This window comes from Hoplias malabaricus, chromosome X1 (assembly GCF_029633855.1).
Source record: "Hoplias malabaricus isolate fHopMal1 chromosome X1, fHopMal1.hap1, whole genome shotgun sequence".
NCBI lineage: Eukaryota > Metazoa > Chordata > Actinopteri > Characiformes > Erythrinidae > Hoplias > Hoplias malabaricus.
In genome coordinates, this window is record NC_089818.1 from 25,805,096 (window position 1) to 25,829,720 (window position 24,625).

General features: G+C 40.5%; 1 protein-coding gene across 2 annotated transcripts in view; it reads left to right on the forward strand.

Annotated features, from left to right (window-relative positions):
- Positions 1 to 5,670: 5,670 nt before the first annotated feature.
- LOC136675429 (sodium/potassium-transporting ATPase subunit alpha-2-like) overlaps positions 5,671 to 24,625 on the forward strand; it is a 38,414-nt gene continuing 19,459 nt past the window's right edge. Inside the window, exons 1-8 of one of the 2 annotated variants that reach the window (XM_066651975.1) lie at positions 5,671 to 5,682; positions 9,807 to 9,902; positions 10,021 to 10,080; positions 11,118 to 11,321; positions 15,788 to 15,901; positions 19,555 to 19,689; positions 22,405 to 22,522; positions 22,987 to 23,255. In XM_066651975.1, coding sequence (XP_066508072.1) covers positions 5,671 to 5,682; positions 9,807 to 9,902; positions 10,021 to 10,080; positions 11,118 to 11,321; positions 15,788 to 15,901; positions 19,555 to 19,689; positions 22,405 to 22,522; positions 22,987 to 23,255 — 1,008 coding nt within the window. The remainder of the gene's footprint in view (positions 5,683 to 9,806; positions 9,903 to 10,020; positions 10,081 to 11,117; positions 11,322 to 15,787; positions 15,902 to 19,554; positions 19,690 to 22,404; positions 22,523 to 22,986; positions 23,256 to 24,625) is intronic. The other variant, XM_066651976.1, reaches the window with a different exon arrangement.

A 24,625-nucleotide genomic window follows, 5' to 3' on the forward strand; every position in this document is an offset into this window, starting at 1 on the left:
AGTTCAGTTAGTGAAGGCATTGACCAGTTTATAAAACGAGACAAGGACTTGGAGTGAATTCATATTTGAGTGAAAAGTCAAGCCAAAGTCCATTAAACATCTCTGTCATGCAAAATATGAATCTAAAGCCAAGTATTTGTCTCTTAAAAAGAGAGAGGATGGGCTCTGATTCGGAAAGTTAAAGATACTGTTTATACTCCAGGGATGTAGCTAGGTGCCTCTGGGAGTCGTAATTGTTGCTAAACACCAAAAGTTTTGAAAGATAGATGCTTTTTCTGCATCTCATGATAGCTAAAGAACAGCCACATGCTTCCCGCCATTAAAACGGTATTAAAATACAGGACAGTTTCCATGTTGTATGTATCGTGTACCTGTATATGTATTGCTATGAAGTTTCTGATAACACATTTCCCTCATGTCATTTACCGATTAAAAAAGAATGTTTAGGTTTATTTTGATGTTAACCCGACTAGGCTAATAGAGTTGTTTTTGTTTTATTATTATTTTTTTTTTTCTGTACAATGTGTTGTAAAAAGAAAAATAAATCTCAAGTTAAAAATCATAGTCATTTAAGGAAAAACACCAATAAAATTAGAAGTGACCTGTCTCTGTTTACATTCCTCCATTCCTTTTTTAAATTATATTTTAAAAATATAATAGTTTAAAAACTCCCTCACAGGAATTTATTACATGAAAATGTTGCACTAATACTGTATGACGTTTAACACATGGTTTTGAATTTGTGGTTTGTCCTACAACATTTTAGGGTAAAGAGAGATTTACCACAAAAATAAAATAAAATAAATAAATAAATAAGGAAATAAATACACACACAAATTTAGAGCATTTAACTATTACCAACATTACTCTGTTCATTCAGGATATTAAAGGATATACAGGGTGGGCCATTTATATGGATACACCTTAATACAATGGGAATGGTTGGTGATACTAACTTCCTGTTTGTGGCACATTAGTATATGGGAGGGGGGAAAACTTTTCAAGATGGTGGTGACCATGGTGGCCATTTTGAAGTTGGCCATTTTGGATCCAACTTTTGTTTTTTCAATGGAAAGAGGGTCATGTCACACATCAAACTTATTGGGAATTTCACAGGGAAAAAAATGGTGTGCTTGGTTTTAATGTAACACTTTATTCTGTCATGAGTTATTTACAAGTTTCTGACCACTTATAAAATGTGTTCAAAGTGCTGCCCATTGTGTTGGATTGTCAATGCAACCCTCTTCTCCCACTCTTCACACACTGATAGCAACACCGCAGGAGAAATGCTAGCACAGGCTTCCAGTATCCGTAGTTTCAGGTGCTGCACGTCTCGTATCTTCACAGCATAGACAATTGCCTTCAGATGACCCCAAAGATAAAAGTCTAAGGGGGTCAGATCGGGAGACCTTGGGGGCCATTCAACTGGCCCACGACGACCAATCCACTTTCCAGGAAACTGTTCATCTAGGAATGCTCGGACCTGACACCCATAATGTGGTGGTGCACCGTCTTGCTGGAAAAACTCAGGAAACGTGCCAGCTTCAGTGCATAAAGAGGGAAACACATCATCATGTAGCAATTTTTCATATTCAGTGGCCTTGAGACTTCCAATGATGAAGAATGGCCCCACTATCTTTGTTCCACATATACCACACCATACCGTCAAGATATGCAGCACCTGAAACAATGGATACTGGAAGCCTGTGCTAGCATTTCTCCTGTGGTGTTGCTATCAGTGTGTGAAGAGTGGGAGAAGAGGGTTGCATTGACAATCCAACACAATGGGCAGCACTTTGAACACATTTTATAAGTGGTCAGAAACTTGTAAATAACTCATGAAAGAATAAAGTCACGTTAAAACCAAAAATTCCCAATAAGTTTGATGTGTGACATGACCCTCTTCCCATTGAAAAAACAAAAGTTGGATCCAAAATGGCCAACTTCAAAATGGCCACCATGGTCACCACCATCTTGAAAAGTTTCCCCCCTCCCATATACTAATGTGCCACAAACAGGAAGTTAATATCACCAACCATTCCCATTTTATTAAGGTGTATCCACATAAATGGCCCACCCTGTACATATATTTTCTGATAAGCTTTTCTACAGATGACCATTTCACATCAGACCACACTGAATGACTTTATTCACAGCTCAGTGATTGAATTGTGCTGAAAATTTGGAACATTCATTTCATAATTCCGCTTTAAAGGAAGTCTGACCTGAAAACTTTGGTTTAAATTGATTTTCTCTGTAGTTTGAAAAGTCAGTTTGATTAATGAGAAATGCACTATTATTTTAGTGGTTTCTTCTGAAAAATCTAATTTCAAGATCTCCAGGGCTTTAGAAATGGATACACTGGTGATGGCTTTCTGTATTATAGGAGTTTACTACTCTGAAATACTTGCACATAATGGATGCATACAACAACCATCACGATTCAATGTTCTGCCAACAAGAAAAACGAATAAGAGAAGTCATGCTGTTGTTAGCTTGCTGTCAGCCAAGAAACGTTTGCAGCAACTATAAAGACAAGACCAGCCAAGCCTAGGTCTGCCAGACTGCCATCGGCTGCAGCATTTGTCATGCAAGTGTCACTGATATTTGGGGAGGCAGTCATTTATACGGAACCAAAAGTATTATTAGAAATTCTTGAGAATAGTTTAGATGTTCCATGTTCTGTGTTTAAAAAGAAAAAACATATAAAGTTGTTCAGGGCTAAAATAATTTAGAATTTCATTTTCCATGATGGCATTAAAATATGAGAATAGCCCATTTTATATATTACTTTCATAAATAACCGTATTCACTGTTAATGTATTCCCTCCTTGATTCCATCTGTAACAATACATTTTTAAGGTAAAAAGGCTTTTAAAATTAGCTTTAAGTTTAGCTAAAAATTGCATGTGATACTGAAATAGTTGGGAGTGTAAATTTAGTGAGTGCATCACATAGCTTTGATGTGACAATCACTAGCTCTGTAGGGCAGTGATTGACTAGGTCTTGCCCTCACTTCAAACTTCTGTGAGAGATTTTTGAACTGAATATTGGTGAGAGGTGCAACTGGGGAAGACTAGATGAAAAATGAATACATAAGTAAAATATAATACGCATGATTATTCCATGCAGATTTTCTGTTTATGAATGCCATGACATGCCTTGACATGTTCTGTCATTTACAAATTAGACTGAATAATATATATATATATAAGCAAAACAAAAGGAATAACTATCTCTTACTGGTGGTCAACAACTGCATAGCTACCTGAGCTCCCTACTTAGCTAGCAAAGCAAGGGAGCAGTTTTAGCTCACAGAGGGGGCAGGCTTGTAAACACATTATGTAAATATTCTTGGCTGTAAGATAGAAATTTCAACAACCTTTGTACATTTGTGATTCCATCCAGTCCCACAGTTAACTCACTTCACTAGCTAATTACTAACTCTGTTGTTAGCTGACTTGCTTTAGTAAAGCAAATATAAAACATGATGAGGCTACATTAAATATCTTCATTCATGGTACATAGAAAATAACAGTAATAACAATAATCAAAAACGTGCAAAAAGAGGTAAATGAATTAACCAGGAACACAAAGCTAGCACCTTGTTTTTGTTCCCCAAACTAGTCTGTCTTCACTGAAACTATATTAGGGGGTGTCCCTTCATATTAAGTTACACTGACAGCTGTAGAAGGCAAGGGAAAGCGTATAAATACATGGGTAACCTTTGAGACCATTGGGACTCTCCACTGGAATTAGGAAGATAAAGTTATCATTGTTAAAAATTTGGCAGCAAGAGTTCTAGTGCATGCTGAGAACAATGCCTGGGTACTGCTTGGTCAGCAGTGTGTCACCATATAGAGCAACATGTCTGGCGTAATTTACATAGAGATACAGGGAAGGTAAATTATGAAGAAGAAGGGGTGACGGTTGCTTGTAAAACAAATAAAGGTGGGGCAAAAAATTTTAAAAATTGTAAACAAAGGAGCATAAGGAAAAAAAACTGTGAACATTAAAACTGTGACAAAACATGACAATGCCACCTATGGGACACAAGATAAAAAACACATTTAGAAAAACACATTTAGTTTTTTCTTACCATAGCCAGGGATGAGTGTTTTACATGGCAATGTATAGAGAAATAAATCATACAATACAGAAAAAATAGCATATACAACATTTTTTATTTACCTTTTATTATTAAATGTAGACTTGTATGTGTGGAAGTCAACTGAACCTGAGAAATACACCGACCATTTCAGTTTTAATATTACACAAATATCACAAAGACTTATGTGCACCACCAAGATGAACAACTGCCTGAACAGCAAGGTAGAGCTAACTTTTGTATATAGTTTTCTCCAGTAGGAACGTCATTCAGAAGAGGGAATAGAAATCTTGTGGCATGCAAGTGAAAATTGCAGTGCCAGCATTGACAACAATATGCTCCATACAAACCAGATATGGTAGGGAATCTGCTTTAGCAGTAGTAGCTACCAGTTTCAGTGGCTGCTGTTGTCATATAGTGTGGGAATACAGTAGTACAGTATTTGCAGTAGAGTTAGCTTAGTAGCTGCCTTCATATTGCATAGTTCTACTCCTCATTGACCTCCAAGAGTGGGCAGTTATTTACATCACATTGTGAGTGTCTCAGTGTAATTGCATTAGTCTGATTTGTTTGTTCATAGAATTGTTTACATCTCAAATCATAGTTTATGTAAAAAATGTTAGGAATTGTTCTCTAAACCTCAAAGAACTTTGCACCTTTAGAAAATGATCTGGTTGTCAGCCTAGTCAGGAATGAACTTTCAGCGCTCTATGGCCTGTAATCAGTGGTGATTAGATTATCTTGTTTACAGGGCATGCTCTTTCATGATCTCTAACCTAAACTTTCTAAACGTTCTTTTATCAAACATGTGATGGACTTACAAGTCAAATAGGTTTGGGTAGAGAACATTCACATGGGGTTACTTCTGAAATGAAAAGTATTCACAGCGTACATTAGATACCGGAACATCCCTGAGATGATTTGAGCTACTGATGTTGGATGATTGATTCTGAATCACAAAACCCAAAATATCTATCTAGACAATGCCTGGCGTCTGGCATGGTAACATTAGACTTGTGTGGTTGCTCCAGAGCATTTTTATCTGCAGTGCTTTTCTAATTAGCTTATACAAGTGTGTGCTTGTGTCAGCAATACCTGCATCTTTAATTAGCTGAATTTATTTAATAGTATAGCTGAATAGTTTGTCTGGGTATTTTTACATAGTGTATATACAGTACAGTGCAAAATAATCTACAGTTTGGAAGCTGTGATAAGTGTGAACATGCTGAACCCTGAGAAAGGGATCATATTATTTATTAAGGCCTCTGCACAACCTTGTTACCTTTTTAATTTTCTGCTTTTCTGACACTGACAAGTTAATATCTATAACAGTGGTTTTGCCATTAGTTGCCGTGATAAATACAATAAATGTTTTGTGGATTGTGCATGTGTTGCTTATATAGGGGGCTTCAGGTTACCCCCCGACTAGGAGAAGGGGGAGAAGTGGTGTGTGTTTTGGAGTGAAAGGGGGGTCAAAGAGAGGAAGGAGGAGGTGGCAGTCCCAAAAAAAGCCACCACTGTCTTCCACACGTGTGCTGTCCTTCATTTTGCCATCTGAGAGCATGGGAAAAGGGGTAAGTGTCCTTGCTATGATATCTGTCATGTCATGTCAACATATCATATTATCTATCATATCTATTATATGTCTATTTCATGCCTGCAGTGATTTTCACTGTACAACATAAACATAATGTAAATATTATATAAATCAGAGATGTTTTAAAACCCACCTTTTGTGTTAAACACATGTTGTGAGGGCAACAAGGACAGACTAATTAATTACGTACAAATGAAACCCATCTGTGTTAAAAAAAAGTGCACTGTGATTTTTGAATACTCCTGCATTTTGTTGTTTTCCAAAGAAAAACATGTATCTCCATTTCTGTAGAATTTTGTTTGCTGCATCATTTGAACACAGCAGCTGTTAACATTGTATGAAAATTTCATGATGAAATTACTTGGAATAAAATCTTCTATTGAAACTTATGAAGGTTAATCCTTCTCTTAAAAAGATACTGTTTTGGAAATACATGTTATTTTTTGAACAGCAATGTTTTTTTTTTAACCATAAGCGCCATCTTATGTAGAACCAACTTTATGTAGCACAGGGTTTATTACTTATTACCAAGGTTTATTAGTAATCTGTATTCACTTATAATAGAAATCAGTGGGCCGTTTCTAAAGCAGTGTCCCATTGGCTTCTTTTTTAAGTGCGGAATGTGTCCTTTGTGTTCTTTTTGCTGTGCTGTATTAAGTAAAGTAAAACATCAGAGATATTGACTGTGATCATATGCTACACATGTAGCTGATTAGAGATGAGTTTACAAACAGCTGGAGTTCCTGTTCCTGTTCACAAGCCACAAATTCCATTTATGGGATATACAGAAGTTTAGTTTAGTATCACACACTGCACATTTCCTAATAAAGAACTGTCAAGTTCAGCACTGATTCAAGTAATGAGCGAAATAAGCAGCTAATGTGCTGTTAACAATGTTACTCTATTGTATTATAGCATGCTAGCTAGCCAGAATAAAAATGAAATTAGCTGAGTTATTATAGCACTAGCCATGCTCTATTTAAATTTCATACTAGCAAAGAGGTCCAAACTGTTTATGTGTTTGCTGTACATCAGATCTGAGTAATTCAGTCTCAGTTCTTTAGATGTAACGCACCTCATGGAATGGGCTCACTCACTCACTCACTTACTCATTCACTCATTCACTCAGTCATGCTAGGACCTGCACCACAAAGGAGTGCTAATCAGTTGCTGTGTTTTAAACAGAGGGTAGCAACCTCAAAGCCTGCTGTCTGTACTGTCTCATTCCTTAGAAGACAGCATTTACCTGAAGGTGTTTGTAACAGAGTCACAGTTGAAACTTGCTTCAAAAGCAGCAGTATATCAGCGTGTGGCCAGGATACCAATATGCTAAAGTTTGCTAGCTATAATAATTACAACTTTGGTGATACTGCAGCAAAAAGCAGGTAGAGTTTTAAACAAACAGTCAATTCAGGCATGGCTTACCCTTTCTCCCTTAAAATACTTTTTTAGACAGAATTCAGGTCGTTTCAGATACAGCCAGTGCTTTGCATCAAAGACACTTTTGTCCTAGGATAATTTTTTATGTCATATTAAACCTGACACTTGCAAGCTCCAGGAAAGTGACACTGACTGATTAAGACAGGAAAATCTGTCAAAGGAAAGAAATGTTATTTTTATTAGATTATTTTACTGCTAATGTTATTTGTTTAGTTAATGTGAGTGAATAGATTATTGCCAGTGTGGTTCTGTACAAATAGCGTCTGTGGTTTGTGCTGAGACTCTGCGAGATCCCACAGGCCACACCACTATTTTTTGATTGACATTTTCCAATATGTTCCATTTTCATAATGAAAGAGATGATTATATTTTGTTTAGTTCCCACACACACGCACACACACACACACACACACACACACACACACACACACACACACACACACACACACTCCCATTCACAGGAAGAGTGGCAGGGGCAGATGATTTCCATCAGCCGCTCTGTCAGCATGTGCTGTACAGTTGGAGCGCACACATCTCTCTCTCTCTCTCTCACTCTCTCTCTCTCTCTCTCTCTCTCTCTCTCTCTCTCTCTCTCTCTCTCTCTCTCATGTACATGCCCTTGCTGTCTCTTTCAAGCTCTCTCTATGTCTTACACCTCCCTTCTTACATCATGCACAGCAATAGAGGACAGAATGTACCCTAAAGCTCATTACCAGACCCCTACTCTCTCTCTCTCTCTCTGTCTCTCTCTCTCTCTCTCTCTCTCTCTCTCTCTCTCTCTCTCTCTCTCTCTCACTCACTCACTCTCTAACTCACACACACACAATTGTATTAAGGTTATGTTAGATATGCACTTTTTCACAATAGGGTAGTAAGGCATGGTAAGTCACAGCACCCAACAGGAGGTTTGTTTTTTTTGCAATTAATGCACAGTAAGGAATAATACCACCACTAGCCTTTGTTTAGTAGTTTTCCAATTTTGCCAGGAATTATGAATGCATTATCTTCTATAGAACATTCTAGACCCACTCTTTCACATCCCAGAACTATATTTAGCGACATAAATCAAAGCAAATGGGAGAAGAACTTTGGACTGGAATTCAAGTTGACTTTTAACCTGATTCTGCAGTGGAAGTGCTTTACAGAGTTGGGGTCATTTCTCTGCCACAGGGATTTATGACCTTCACAACGTAGTCAGATTCCTGAGCTCTAAGTTATGGAGCCTGCTTTTCTGAACCAGTAGCAAACACTTTTTAAGGGTGTGGGGTGGTGTTATTGTTATTAATATTGTCTTTATAAAATGATAATTACATATTTTTTAACACCAAAATGTACCTCCACATTATGAAAGTGACGTTTTTGTAGGAGGTGATTTTATTTACTGAACTGAGATCAGTTCTAGTTACTAATTATTAATGCCAACAGGATAGATTTAAAACTCAAAATGTATGTGTATTTTTACTGACCCATTAAGAGCATAACTTCATGAAATATAGCTGTATGTAGCATGTAGCTTTTATTTTTATTTTATCACGTCTTTAACACTATACACAAATTAGGAGTGGTACATTTCTATACAATCAGTTAGGACTGGACAATAATTCAATATCAATATTTATCACAATATAAAATGTTTCAATGATTTTAAACACATTTTCACTATTTCAGTACACATCATTTACAGCATCTGTCTCTGACTGACGGTCATTAGAGGGCGCTGTCGTTAGTTCAGCACTCAATTTAAAAATATTAACCCTGACAAAGCCAATAGGTTTATGTTTGATGGTGATGTCGTGTCTCTTGTTTGTTCTTGGCAGTTTTTCAGTATGTTTTATACTGGTATTGGAACTATATCGTATCAGATTTAATCAAAATTAAGAAACATATCGTGATATAAATGTTGGCCACATTGTCCAGCCCTAAATATCAAATCAATCACTTTAAATTACTTTGGATAATGTTTTTTTTTTTTACAGATATGATGCGAAATTGTATGTCTTTTTTAAACTTTAATGAAGTCATCTGATTTGCCCAATTTAGAAATGTGAGGAACACAGTGTTCTCCATAGCCCTGCTGTGATTCACATAGTGGCATGTCCTTAAAAATGCAATCAGATTTTTCAAGTTATTATCAACCTTGCCTGAAACTCCATTTATGAGCCAGCACCCAGCGCTTCCGTCACACATGAGTTATTTGTTTGTATGTTTATTATTTATTTTTGTACAGACTGTTATTAATAGGCCTAACACACTTACAAATAATGCCTTCATAATCCGCAGCTAAAGAACTGGCACTCCGCACTTGCTTTGAGATATCTGCAGAACTACTTATGGCACAAAAGCTTAATTTATTATGTAATGGCTGCCGGGCAATCTGCTATAAGATTATGTTTCGACATGCTTTGAATTACGTCTCAAGTGAGGGGGTTTAATTTCCTGAATTTCAGGACGCCATTGTACTCGGTGAGATATGATCTTATTCTCACATGATAAAATCAACATTTTAATTTACAGAGATTTTTCTGCGCAGGCTCTTTCGCTTTCTATTTCTCTCTCTCTCTCTCTCTTTCTCTCTCTCTCTCTCTCTCTCTCTCTCTCTCACTCTCTCTCTCTCCCTGTCTATCTCTCTCTGGCTCACACACACTCTTCTCTTTCTCTCAGTATGGACGGGAAAGCAGCCCCAAGGCTGGTCAGAACAATGGAAAGAAGAAAAAGAAAAATAAAGACTTAGATGAGCTGAAGAAAGAGGTTTCTTTGGTAAGGAAATGCAGCATGACTCTATACATAAATATTATTTTTTTACCCATGTCACGTGCTCTGAATGAGTAGCTAACTGGAGAGAATAGCAGCTCTCTAAAATTCTTCTCTGTTGCAGGATGACCATAAAATCACTCTGGAAGAGCTGTCAGTCCGCTATGGAGTTGACCTGTATAAAGTAAGACACATCACATTCCTGCCCTACAACGTTCACATTAAACACAGTCCTGTGTTTTCTCATTCCATTCAAAACTGCAGCAGGGGGAACACTCAGTATCTTCTTAGCCTTATGAGAACAGAAAAAACCTGCCCGTCATTGAATGGAATTATTATATGTGTTGTATTTAAACTCTGCCAGTGTTGTAGTAATACTGTTGTTCATATCAGGGGTGGAGTGAAGTGGTGGCTTATGGGGCTTAAGCCCTGGAAGATTAGCAAAAAGCCCCCCAAAAACTATTTCAAATATTAAAGTTTAAAAAATCAATACACAAACATTAAAAACTCCCTAATCGGACTGGTAAAATCAATGTCTGATAAAGCGTACTGCCTTCTAATTAATGGTAATGAAACATTTAAAAGCAACTGTGGAAGTTCTTTTAGCTTTTATTGTTGCCGGAGTTGTGACAAACACTAGACCTGGCAACCCTCTCACCTCAGTAAACGTGAGCAAGCAGTAGTGGATTGTAAAAATGGACATAAGAAAGTTTTTGAAGGAGAGCAAATCACAGCTGTCAGTAACAGAAAGTGGTTCAACTTCAACAGGGTCAGCACCATCGGGCGCTGACACTAATGCGGAGGTGATGCATTAGTGTGTGTTGTCCTGGTATGATTGGATCAGACACAGAAGTGATCCTGAAGTTTGTCAACCCCTAGGCTTCACTCCACAATGTTTGCCTCTTTTTTGAGGAAAAATGAGCATGAAATGAGAAATGAAAATTATTCAGCCGCAGTTATTTTTTGCACTTGAAAAAGAGTTCATGACCAGAAAAGGGTTTATATCACTACTGTAAATAGGCAAATTAATTTTCAGAAGTGAACATGGTTCTGGACATTTGTGCTAAGCCCATGTTTAAAAACTTAGGCTCCGCCCCTTGGTTCATATTTAATTTTTCATTGGGAAGAAAAGAGTAAAATGTTTGACTCATTTAAGTCACTAATATATCAAAGGAATACATTTCCAACATAATTAATCACATTTACTTCTCCCTTTCTCAGGGTCTGACCTATAAGAAGGCATCAGATATTCTTGCACGAGATGGCCCAAATGCTCTGACTCCACCCCCCACCACCCCAGAGTGGGTGAAGTTCTGTAAGCAGCTGTTTGGAGGGTTCTCCATCTTACTGTGGATCGGAGCTGTCCTATGCTTCCTCGCTTACAGCATCCAGGCTGCGACTGAGGATGAACCTGTCAATGACAATGTAAGTCCTGTTCCAAGCCAAACAATAAGTACCTCTCAAGACAATGGCCATTAATTCATCAAAATCACTTAAAAATGATCTGATAAATTAAATTTCCTTACGACGTGGAGATAAGCAGAGATTTGAGAGCAGTTGGTGAATCACGCTGTGTGTGTGACTCAAGCACCAGCACGCTGGGCTTCATTTGCATATCATTTACATAAAGCACAGCCTGATTTGTGCAGGTGTTTTGGCAGTGAACCAATGAAAAGATGGAATCCTGAGGGTCGTGAGAGCTGTGCTCTTAGGTGAAGCTTGAGGTCGAGAAATGTATTGTTAAATATCAACAACAACGTTATATTTACTGGAGATAACAGTGTGATGTGTTTGTTTGATTTTTTGAGTGGTTTCAGTCCCAAAAAAAGTAAAAGCACAGTATGATGGAGCATGGAGTTGATGCCACATTTGTTTATATCTATTTGTACATGTATGCAAATTATTAGCAATTTGTTTTTCTATTTTTATCCTAATTATTAATATTATAGGCAGGGTAGAGTCTTTTCAGTATTTAAATGTAAATTATTAAGCCTTTACCCTCAAATTTACACACCCTTGTATTTCACATACATTTAACCAATGTAAATAACAAGGATAAAACTGATTAATACCGAAACAGTCTGAACTTTGACTGTGCTCAGTGTTTGATCATATTTGACGTACTTAAATTTGACGAACGAGGGCCAGTGTAAATACAGATACAACTTTGTAGCCAATAAGAACTGGCCAATGACAGTGAGTGAAGTCCTAAAATGTCCAGCTTAGAGAAGAATTCATTTCTTTTATATTCTTTCTCTCTTTTTTGTGATTATTTCTTCTATATTCATCCAAATTTTTTTCCAAATGACTATATGTTTTGTTTCTGTTTGCTTCTTAAAGTCATATATAAAAGTTATTAAACTGAGCTGTGGGACTGTGATACACTGATAGATACTGAGTGGAAAAGAGAGAGAGAGGGAGGGGGTATAGGTTGTAAAATTGTAGAGTAGATACTTCGGGCAGAGGTCTGTCCTCAGGTGGGACCTCAGTATCATTCTGTACATAAAATGTTTCTGGAAAAGCTGAGATTTTTGTAAAATAAAAATAAACGAGTATCTGTAATTAGTTCCTTCTCTAGATGCATTATTTAACTTGCAAAATATTTCCAAGGTTTTCATTGACCAACTTGATTTAGTTTGGTAAACAAACACTTTATTAATTTGATGCCTGCAGCACGCGTGTCTTTTGGACCATTTGGAGAGAACTTGGCAGTGTTTCTCCTCTAATAGTGTTTCAAATTGGGTTTTGTGATGTAGTAGCAGACAGTGTGTAGTGACAGCGGTTTTCTCTCATGAGGTTTGGCATCACTGGTTGATTGCGAAACAGAGCCATTTCACTATGAATGCTTAGTTTATACAGCACTGCAGAAGTCTTAGGGCCTTAAGATAGTGATATACATTTAAACTAAAGCCCTCTCAGTGAGTGTGGGGCTGGTGTAAAGTTCTATATAATCACAGTAAACACAGACTAATAATAATATAAAACACATCAGAAATATAAGATAATGTTTCTCTATAAAGCAGTGGGTGAGAGTGAGTTTGAAGAACAGTGTTTTGTTCAGATTCTCCTTGATTTGGATGAATTTGTTAAATCCACAGCACATTATTTAAAATCATTATTGATTCACCACTAAAACTAGGCACTGGATGATCACCTCAAATAATACACACTCCACGAGGACAGAGTTAAACACAGTCACACACAGAGGATCACACTGGAGTCATGTGACTGGGTTTATTCTAATGTTGGGGGGTATTTGTTGTTTGTTTTTTTAGCAAATAAACACTTACTGCTCAGATAAACAGCTTTTTAAATCATAATCTCTGGGGCCTCAAACCTCTGCACAGTGCTGTATTTTTATACTCAACAGTGTAAGTCAAATGTTCTAGAAATATTTCATCCTAATTTGCCCCATTCCAATGTTTCAAAAATCTCATTTTAAATAAGTTTATACATAAAAATGAAATCCTGTTGACCCTGTGCAATAATGAATGGATCATTTTTGTGAAGGTTTAATTTCATTCCACCATGTTAAAGGAACACAAGGTACTATTTTACATTACAATGACCTAAATATCATTTTTAGGGAGGCTTAGCACTGCAGAAACAGCACTATGTAACCTTTGGAGCAGGGTAGGAAACCACCCCTCCCGCCTTGATTTAAGAACAGTGCTGTAAAAGTGAATTACAATCTGCAACTGTAGGAGGAGCCAGTGAGCAAAAATAACAGATCTTACCCAGTGTTTCTTTATCATTAGAAAGGCCAGGTACAGGTGTTGAATGATTCCTTCTGAATCACAAAGAAAGCAGTTCTTTTCGCGTACTCCTCCCACTGATGCTTGTCATTGCACACTGTTATCATGAGCTCGTGTTTCGCTGATCCAGAGCGTCCTGTTCTATTCGCAGTGCTTATAAAGGAGTTGAATTCCTGCATCAGAATCCGGCACTCTTTACAATAACAGAAATCATTCATTAGGAGAGATGTCTACAAACAATTTGACATCGTTTATTTGAAGTAGGCGACTATGTAATTCAAATTTGAAGCCACAGGTTTGAGGATGAAACAGACATGAGGGTAGACACCGCACTGCTGTTCTTTTGAAGTTTCATCCAATGTTCAAGTAGTGGAACAGCTCATTAAAAAAAGATCAGGCCTGAGAATATTCCGCCCATGAATAGATTTCCCTCTGGAAAAAGTTGCAATAACAAGAGAATGAGTACAGATTTATAGCTTCTTTTTGCAAACGCATGTTCGGTGTAAATGTTTGCCTTTGGATTTTAAGCAGTTGCCCAATGGCTTTCATTGTAAATGAGTTTTGAGTTCTGTTTATTTAACGAACACTTGTTGAAGTTACAGTCTGTGGAAATCTACTGTATGCTACAGATGCAAAATATAGACTTTAGAGTTCAGTTATGTAATGATATATTAATAGTAACTTGAGAAATGAGAGTAATTTATTGTGGGTTTTTTTCATTATGAATTTTTACATTAGGTTTTTAAAGGCTTATCAAAGAAAAAACACAAAAATGGAGCTACAAGTTTTTTTCAGACTGTAACTGAAAGGGAGGGCATCATGGTGGAGCAGCAGGTAGTGTCTCTGTCACAGCTGCAGGGTCCTGGAGGTCGTGGGTTCGAGTCCCGCTCCGGGTGACTGTCTGTGAGGAGTGTGGTGTGTTCTCCCTGTGTCTGCGTGGGTTTCCTCCAGGTGACTGTCTGTGAGGAGTGTGGTGTGTTCTCTCTGTGTCTGCGTGGGTTTCCTCCGGGTGACTGTCTGTGAGGAGTGTGGTGTGTTCTCTCTGTGTCTGCGTGGGTTTCCTCCGGGTGACTGTCTGTGAGGAGTGTGGTGTGTTCTCCCTGTGTCTGCGTGGGTTTCCTCCGGGTGACTGTCTGTGAGGAGTGTGGTGTGTTCTCCCTGTGTCTGCGTGGGTTTCCTCCGGGTGACTGTCTGTGAGGAGTGTGGTGTGTTCTCCCTGTGTCTGCGTGGGTTTCCTCCGGGTGACTGTCTGTGAGGAGTGTGGTGTGTTCTCCCTGTGTCTGCGTGGGTTTCCTCCGGGTGACTGTCTGTGAGGAGTGTGGTGTGTTCTCCCTGTGTCTGCGTGGGTTTCCTCCGGGTGACTGTCTGTGAGAAGTGTGGTGTGTTCTCTCTGTGTCTGCGTGGGTTTCCTCCGGGTGCTCCGGTTTCCTCCCACGCTCCAAAAACACACAGTGGTAGGTGGATTGGAGACTCAAAATTGTCCGTAGGTGTGAGTGTGTGAGTGTGTGCCGCCCTGTGAAAGACTGGCGCCCCCTCCAGGGTGTGTTCCCGCTTTGCGCCCAATGACTCCGGGAAAGCTCAGGACCCACTGCCGCCCTGGATAAGGGTTACAGACAATGAATGAATGAATGAACTTAAGGGAATGTCGGGGATTTTGGGGAACCGCAGTTTTCTCTGGTATGTTTAGGTTCAGAAGCTCCACGCCTTTCACGGTGGCATGGTATGTTTGAGAAAAAAGACAATTAAAACAAATAAACAAAAAAATGTATTCACTGTTTGAATTACCATAGAAACTTAAATTTGTAACTTGAGTTCCACCCATGGGCCAAGAATAAAGCAATATCCTCATCTCTATTCGTAGTCTGAGGGACACTTTGCCATTTTTCTGCTGAAAGTAGAGAGCAGATACTTTGCATGTCTGACTGAGACACTGTTTTTTTTTTTTTTTTACTTGTTTACTGATGCCAAGACTTTGTACTCTAGCAAATTGTGAGGAAACATCATGTTTTTATACATTCATGAACAATCGAGAACATTTAAATGAACAGTTCCAAAGTAGTCTCACAAACTAAGTCGTATGTGATCAGTCCAAACAAGTGACATTAACCAATTCTTCCCCCCCCCTCTGTGCTGCAGTTGTATCTGGGAGTGGTGTTGGCCGCTGTGGTCATCATCACTGGCTGTTTCTCTTATTACCAAGAGGCCAAGAGCTCACGCATCATGGACTCCTTCAAGAACATGGTTCCGCAGGTCAGTATGCTGGACTTGCCTGGACTCAGTGCCTTTCTGCTCTGTACACCACAGATCTGGGACAGCTATACCATTCCAAACCCTGATCTGACACTTCCATTCTCAAAAAGGACACCATCATTTCTTAACACTATACAATAGTGGGTCTTAACAGTACTCAGTTTCAGGCTGAAGAGGGGTCAGTTCAGTTTTTATCAGCTCATATTAATATATTTGGCTGATTATTAAGAACTAAGGAATCAATCTGTTGATATCTGACGCGAAATCAGAGCAAGAGTCATGGTTTAAAGCCATGGTTTTTGCCAAATATCAGTTTTTACACTCTATGCAAGAGGTTTTCAAATCCAGACACTGGATCCATGTTCCAGACCAGGATTTTAAAATGTATGGCTTGTGTTACACAATACCTGCAATTGCTAGTGCATCAGACTATTGTAAAATCCCAGCCTGGGACTTTGGTCTGAGTTCTGGATTTGAAGACCTCTGCTCTATGTGGTCTGTGTAATCCCAAAAAGTAACCTCAGTATTAGGTATTTGTTTTCATGTTGTACAGAGTCATTCATCTAGTCATAAAAAATGCATAGCGCTACATAATGGTTACACAACACTCATGTGCAGCTACTCCAGGTCTTATTATTCTGTCAGTACTCTCCTATGGAGACCATACAAGCTGAATGTGGGCATATTAAAATATCTGAATTTACTTATTAGACTAATAAGGTGTCGGCTGTATATTTTTGGTCATACAGTAACCCACAGAGACGTTTCACCTGCTGAGCCCTGTTCCTCTCAGTATTTCTTCCAAATGCTTTCAGGGAGTTTGTCCTCATCTTGTTCACAGGGCTGAGGGTCTGGGCCTGGAGTTTTCTAAAGGTGCTTTGTGACAATGTTCTTAAAAGCTCAGTAAAAATAACACTGAATACGAGTCAGTAACCGAGCGACAAGGACACGTGAACAGCACAGCTTGCTTTTTTTTTTCCTGGAGGTGATAGACCAATGTGTGCTGCACCATTTTCTGTCTAAGTTCATGAAAAGAGTGTAGTAATGGAATTGAGGTATTAGAACTGTGTATTAAATAAATAATACCTTAAGTCCACTATGCTCGCAAAGGGGAAGAAGAAGAGTAATAGGATTAGAAACGTTTGAAAAATGAGGTGATTGCTTGTCGGATTAAATTCAAAACATTTCAAGAGGGAAGAAAGCAGTGGATTAAACGCATTTTTGAGCAGCACTTTCTTCCCTGGCAGAGAATTTATAAAAGAAACTCAAGCATGACACAGTAAGGCTAATTGGTCTGACAACAGCTATTTTGTTTTAAATGCCAGCATGTGTCCTATCAGTAGAAAGTAATTGAAAAGTGGAAATGTATACAGGGTGCTTCAGTGCGAGCAAAATGAACAAATTTGCTTGGACTATTTTTTTAAGAAATAAAAATGCAAATGGAATTTGGCCTTACAGGCACCAGTGCAGGAAAATCTTTATGTTTCTACTTAGTAACCTATGATATTGGGGTGGCACAGTGGCAGAGTAGAGTCTCTGTCATAGCTGCAGGGTCCTGGACGTTGTGGGTTCGAGTCTCGCTCCGGGTGACTGTTTGTGAGGAGTGTGGTGTGTTCTCCCTGTGTCTGCATGGGTTTCCTCCGGGTCACTGTCTGTGAGGAGTGTGGTGTGTTCTCCCTGTGTCTGCATGGGTTTCCTCCGGGTCACTGTCTGTGAGGAGTGTGGTGTGTACTCCCTGTGTCTGCGTGGGTTTCCTCCGGGTGACTGTCTGTGAGGAGTGTGGTGTGTTCTCCCTGTGTCTGCGTGGGTTTCCTCCGGGTGACTGTCTGTGAGGAGTGTGGTGTGTTCTCCCTGTGTCTGCGTGGGTTTCCTCCGGGTGACTGTCTGTGAGGAGTGTGGTGTGTTCTCCCTGTGTCTGCGTTCCTCCCGGGGTGACTGTCTGTGAGGAGTGTGGTGTGTTCTCTCTGTGTCTGCGTGGGTTTCCTCCGGGTGACTGTCTGTGAGGAGTGCGGTGTGTTTTCCCTGTGTCTGCGTGGGTTTCCTCCGGGTGACTGTCTGTGAGGAGCGTGGTGTGTTCTCCCTGTGTCTGTGTGGGTTTCCTCCGGGTGACTGTCTGTGAGGAGTGTGGTGTGTACTCCCTGTGTCTGTGTGGGTTTCCTCCGGGTGACTGTCTGTGAGGAGCGTGGTGTGTTCTCCCTGTGTCTGCGTGGGTTTCCTCCGGGTGACTGTCTGTGAGGAGTGTGGTGTGTACTCCCTGTGTCTGCGTGGGTTTCCTCCGGGTGACTGTCTGTGAGGAGTGTGGTGTGTACTCCCTGTGTCTGTGTGGGTTTCCTCCGGGTGACTGTCTGTGAGGAGTGTGGTGTGTTCTCCCTGTGTCTGCGTGGGTTTCCTCTGGGTGACTGTCTGTGAGGAGTGTGGTGTGTACTCCCTGTGTCTGCGTGGGTTTCCTCCGGGTGACTGTCTGTGAGGAGTGTGGTGTGTTCTCCCTGTGTCTGTGTGGGTTTCCTCCGGGTGACTGTCTGTGAGGAGTGTGGTGTTTTCTCCCTGTGTCTGCGTGGGTTTCCTCCGGGTGACTGTCTGTGAGGAGTGTGGTATGTATGTATGTATGTATCTTTACACTTATATAGCGCCTTTCTAGACACCCAAGGACGCTTTACAATCCACACTGCTCAGAACACTCAATTCACACACACTGGCGAGAAGCGGCAGCCAAACGAGCACAGCGTACTCTCGACCAGGAACGACCGTCCACCTGGAGGACTGAATCGGGCACTAGGGTTTAACCCAGGATAGAGCGCCAATCCATATCTGGGCTCACACATACAGACATTCATTCACACACCAGGACAGTTATTAGAGAAGCCAATTCACCTACCCTCCATGTTTTTGGACTGGCAGATTTTGGTGTGTTCTCTCTGTGTCTGCGTGGGTTTCCTCCGGGTGACTGTCTGTGAGGAGTGTGGTGTGTACTCCCTGTGTCTGTGTGGGTTTCCTCCGGGTGACTGTCTGTGAGGAGTGTGGTGTGTTCTCCCTGTGTCTGCGTGGGTTTCCTCCGGGTGACTGTCTGTGAGGAGTGTGGTGTGTTCTCCCTGTGTCTGGATATGCTCCGGACCCACCCCCGCCCTGAACTGGATAAGGGCTACAGACAGTGTATGAATGAACCTATGATTCATTGGTTATATGGGTGAATGGTTTGAGGCAGTGAGACTGGACTCCTGAGCATTTACAGGGCTGTTGGTTGTTGTAAGATTCTCCTCAGCCCCGTCCATATCTTCAACACTGAAGGTGTTAGGGATTATTTAAATAATCTAAACATTTTAATAATAGTAAAATATTCTTTCAAATTTCTGAGAACAACCCATTTGTAAAGAAATAACCAAATTTTTACTGACAGTTTTGATTATTACAAATATTAAATAGATTACTTTAAGTTTCTGGGGGGTTTTTTAATGGTAATTGAATTTATTGTGTAAAATAAAATAAACAGATCTCTTTCAGCATGTCTAACAAAAAAGAGCACAACGTTAAGTCAGAAATACATCAAATATTCCTAATTCCTTATCAGGTAATTCTCTAAGTTTCTTCCCCCATTGTTTAACTTAATATTCCAAACCTTTCTGATTCTCTCTTATCCTCTGGTCTTCTTCTTGCAGCAAGCCATGGTGATCCGTGAGGGTGAGAAGAGGCAGATCAATGCCGAGGACGTGGTTCAGGGAGATCTGGTGGAGATAAAGGGAGGAGACCGCATCCCAGCTGACCTCCGCATCATCTCCTCCAGCGGCTGCAAGGTACTAGAGAGATATGAGAGAAGAGAACGTGAGAGAAATGAGAGAGAGAGAGGAGGGTGTGAGTGAGGAAGATGAGACAGAACGAGCTGAAATACACACACGAGACAAAGAAAGAGAGGACTGACAGAGAGAAAGGAAAACAGAGAAGGGGAGGAGAAAGATAAGACAGAATAAGAGAGTGAGAGACAGAGAAAGAAATGCAGAGGTTTAAAGAAGTTCCCGTCAGAGGACGCACCGTGGTTAGAGTGACAGTGTAACTAGAGCTTTCCTTTTTTGTGACCGCTCTAAAGCCAGATCCACGTGATGCAATTATAATCTCACTTCAGCTGAAGATTAGAAACCTGCCCTAATGGGGCAAAAGTAGTCGTTCTAGGAAGATTCGATTTACGGCCTCCTGTTCTAATGCATGGGACAACAACGGGGAAGCAAGGCATCAAAGTAATTCTCATGACCCTTATTTAAATCAGGGCGGTTGGCTTCGGTTTCGTTTTTATACGCAGCACATGCTGTGTGTAATAACTGCTGCCAGGACCCGTCACTACCCTTTCATCCTCGGCTTCTGATGTTAAAACGGTGCTCTTTTTATGTCTGTGGTATTGATTTTAGAGAGGTACAGTTTGTGGGCTGATAGATATGACAGAGGGAGAAGGGGGATGCATTCTTCTATAAACATCTACAACAGTATTCAGTTTTCTGGGCTGGTGACCTTATTATAATCACTCAGACCTGATTTAAATATGATCATTTATTAATATTATTTTTTAGACCGTGGGATCCAGGCTTCAGTAAAGATTACAGAGTTCCAAGTGGCCACAAGCCCTGTATTATTAAGTTATTAGGGATTTCCCTAAGGCTTTATAAGGAATAATGCTGGGTGAAATGAGAACTGCAGCTCTTACAGACTGAGAAATACTCCTTTTCCAACTGTGATTTTGATTATGAATAGGTTAATTGTCGAGCCCTTCTTGTATGACACATGCTGAGAATGAAATTTTAGATTAGAATCACTTTATAGAACATTCTTTTAATTCATTTAATCATTTATTGCATACTCACTCACTCATTTACTCACTCACTCACTCACACACTCACTCACTCACACACACACACTCACTCATCCACTCACTCACTCACTCACTCACACACTCACTCACTCACACACACACTCACTCAGTCATCCACTCACTCACTCACTCACTCACACACACACTCACTCATCCATTCACTCACTCACTCACTCACTCACACACTCACTCACTCACTCACTCACACACACACTCACTCATCCACTCACTCACTCACTCATTCACTCACTCACTCACACACTCACTCAGTCATCCACTCACTCACTCACCCATTCACTCACTCACCCATTCATTCACTCATTCACTCACTCATCCACTCACTCAATTACTCATTCACTCACTCACTCACTCACACACACACTCACTCATCCTCTCACTCACTCACTCATTCACTCACTCACACACTCACTCACACACTTACTCACACACTCACTCACTCACTCACTCACTCACACATCCACTCACTCACACACTCACTCATCCTCTCACTCACTCACTCATTCACTCACTCACACACTCACTCACACACTTACTCACACACTCACTCACTCACTCACTCACTCCCTCACACATCCACTCACTCACCCATTCACTCACTCACCCATTCATTCATTCGTTCACTCACTCACTCACTCATCCACTCACTAATGTACTCACTCACTCACTCATCCACTCACTCACCCATTCACTCACTCACTCATTCACTCATACACTCACACTCACTCACTCATTCACTCACTCACACACTCATTCACTCACTCACTCACACTCACTCACACACTCACTCACTCACACACTCACTCATCCAGTCACTCACTCACTCATCCACTCACTCACTCACCCATTCACTCACTCATTCACTCACTCACACACTCACTCATCCACTCACTCTCTCACTCATTCACTCACTCACACACTCACTCACACTCTCATCCACTCACTCACTCACTCACTCACCCACACACTCACAACTCACTCACTCACACACACACTCACTCACTCACACACTCACACACTCACTCATCCACTCACTCTCTCACTCATTCACTCACTCACACACTCACTCACACACTCACTCACACACTCATCCACTCATTCACTCACTCACTGACTCACCCACACACTCACATACTCACTCACTCACTCACACACACACTCACTCACTCACACACTCACTCACTCACTCACACACTCACTCACTCACACACTCACTCATCCACTCACTCTCTCACTCATTCACTCACTCACACACTCACTCACTCACTCACTCACACACTCACTCACTCACTCATTCACTCACTCACTCACTCACCCACACACTCACATACTCACTCACTCACACACACACTCACTCACTCACACACTCACTCACTCACTCACACACTCACTCATCCACTCACTCTCATGAGTGAGAACTGCAGTTCTCTCTGGATCATTTACGTTCATAAGCTCTGCCTCTTTGGAGGTGGCACGGTGTGTTTGGGGAGAAACAATACTGCTGTTTGTAAGTGGCTGAAGTGTAAGTGAGTGCTTTGCATCAGTGACACTTTATGTTCTTGTTGACACCGCCCTCATGCTATTTTTTAAGCATTATTCCATATAAATTAAAGAGCGGTTCCTTTTCTTTCAGGTGGATAACTCCTCTCTGACTGGAGAATCTGAACCTCAGACTCGTTCTCCAGATTTCACTAATGAAAACCCTCTCGAGACCAGAAACATTGGCTTTTTCTCCACCAACTGTGTTGAGGGTGAGTTCCATTCCGTCAGCTACCATCGGAGGCAACATGCAATGAATCGCTTTGTGAGAAATCAGTTATTTGTTGTTTATTTATTTCAATAATCGGGACAATACACATTAATCCACATCATAATTTCATGTACATTACAGCTGTTTTTTACCCGTGTAGTTATATTCTAGCAATCAACATGTTCAAAAATAAGAACTGTGATGTGGTATGGTGTATTGAATTATTGATACATTGGTATATGGATTATTAGTGGCTTTAGTATCAAAACTCACATCACACGAGCTGTAAATTTCACATCAATCAACAAATCTGCCATTCTTAATTATCTTAATTAACATAGCAATTCTACTGTGAATCAACTTTGTGTCGGCTCTTAGTACATTTCTCAGAGGATGTGTGTGGATGTTATGAAGGGGCATGTGTTTTATCAAGTGTGTGTTTTTGGTGTGTGTGTATGTGTGCAGGTACAGCTCGCGGCATTGTCATAGCAACGGGTGATCATACAGTCATGGGACGTATCGCAACTCTGGCCTCCGGGCTGGAGGTTGGTCAGACCCCCATTAACATCGAGATCGAGCACTTCATCCGCATCATCACCGGCGTGGCTGTCTTCCTTGGCGTTTCTTTCTTCATCCTCTCTCTCATCCTCGGATACACCTGGCTCGAGGCTGTGATATTCCTCATCGGCATCATCGTCGCTAACGTTCCCGAGGGACTGCTGGCCACTGTCACGGTGAGAGTTGCATGACCACATACACGGGACACCTTGCCTCATGAAGGTTTTAGAGATGCTCTACTAAACCTGTAAACATGGCTGCCCCCATGTGGGGGACCTCCCCTATGTTGTATGAATTTATTCATTCAGGGAGTATGAAGGGATTTGATTTATCGTCTCATGTGAATTGCAGTTTGAAGTGCAGTAAAATAGATAATTATCTGTTAAGAGTTCCATCAACAGAAAACAAAAAGCACTGCAGAAGCAGTCTTGGGGATAATATTCATTCATTCATTGTCGGTAAGCGCTTACCCAGTTCAGGGTCGCGGTGGGTCCGGAGCCTACCCAGAATCATTGGGCGCAAGGTGGGAACACACCCTGAAGGGGGCGCCAGTCCTTCACAGGGCAACATATTAGTACCGATTATTTTTAAGGTTATTTTTCTTGAATAAAATACTACACAACTGTTACCAGAGAGTGTTTGAATTACAATTATACGTCACACAAAAACATTTAAAAAACTTATCTGTACACTTTATACTTAGCTAAAATTTAGTTGTACAGTAATTATTATAAAAACCTAAACCCATTCTGAATTCATCATTGTTGTGATGTAACTTCCAATAAAAGGTTACATGTAATAACTGAAATGAAAATATTAATATTACACTCGTTTTTGATTTAAACCTTGTTTATATGGAGTTCACAGTTCATTCGGGACTGCTTTTCACAACGGAATCAGAAGAGGGATCATTAATACGCGTGAGACGGGACAAATGTAGAATATGAGCCTTTTGATGCAGAGTGTAACTGACATACACACATCTTTTTCATTTCTTTTTTACAGACAGACACAGACACACACACACACACACACACACACAGTGGCTGCTGGCCACTGTCACCATGAAGAACAGGTTTTGAAATTCTTTTTCATTCTCTTTCCCTTATGTCTACAGGGTCTCTATGTCTTCTTCCCTCTGTTTCCTTCTGCTTCTTTCACTAGCTCTCTCTCTCTCCCTGTCTTTCTCTCTCTCTGTACCTCTCTCTCTCTCTCTCTCTCTCTCTCTCTCTGTACCTCTCTCTCTCTCTCTCTCTCTCTCTCTGTCTTTCTCTCTCCCTATCTGTACCTCTCTCTCTCTCTCTTTCTCTCTCCCTCTCTGTACCCCTCTCTCTCTCTCTCTCTCTCTCTCTCTCTCTCTCTCTCTCTCTCTCTGTCTTTCTCTCTCCCTATCTGTACCTCTCTCTCTCTCTCTTTCTCTCTCCCTCTCTGTACCCCTCTCTCTCTTTCTCTCTCTCCCTCTCTCTCTCTTTCTCTCTCTCTGTCTTTCTCTCTCTCTCTCTCTCTCTCTCTCTCTCTCTCTCTCTCTCTCTCTCTCTCTCTCTCT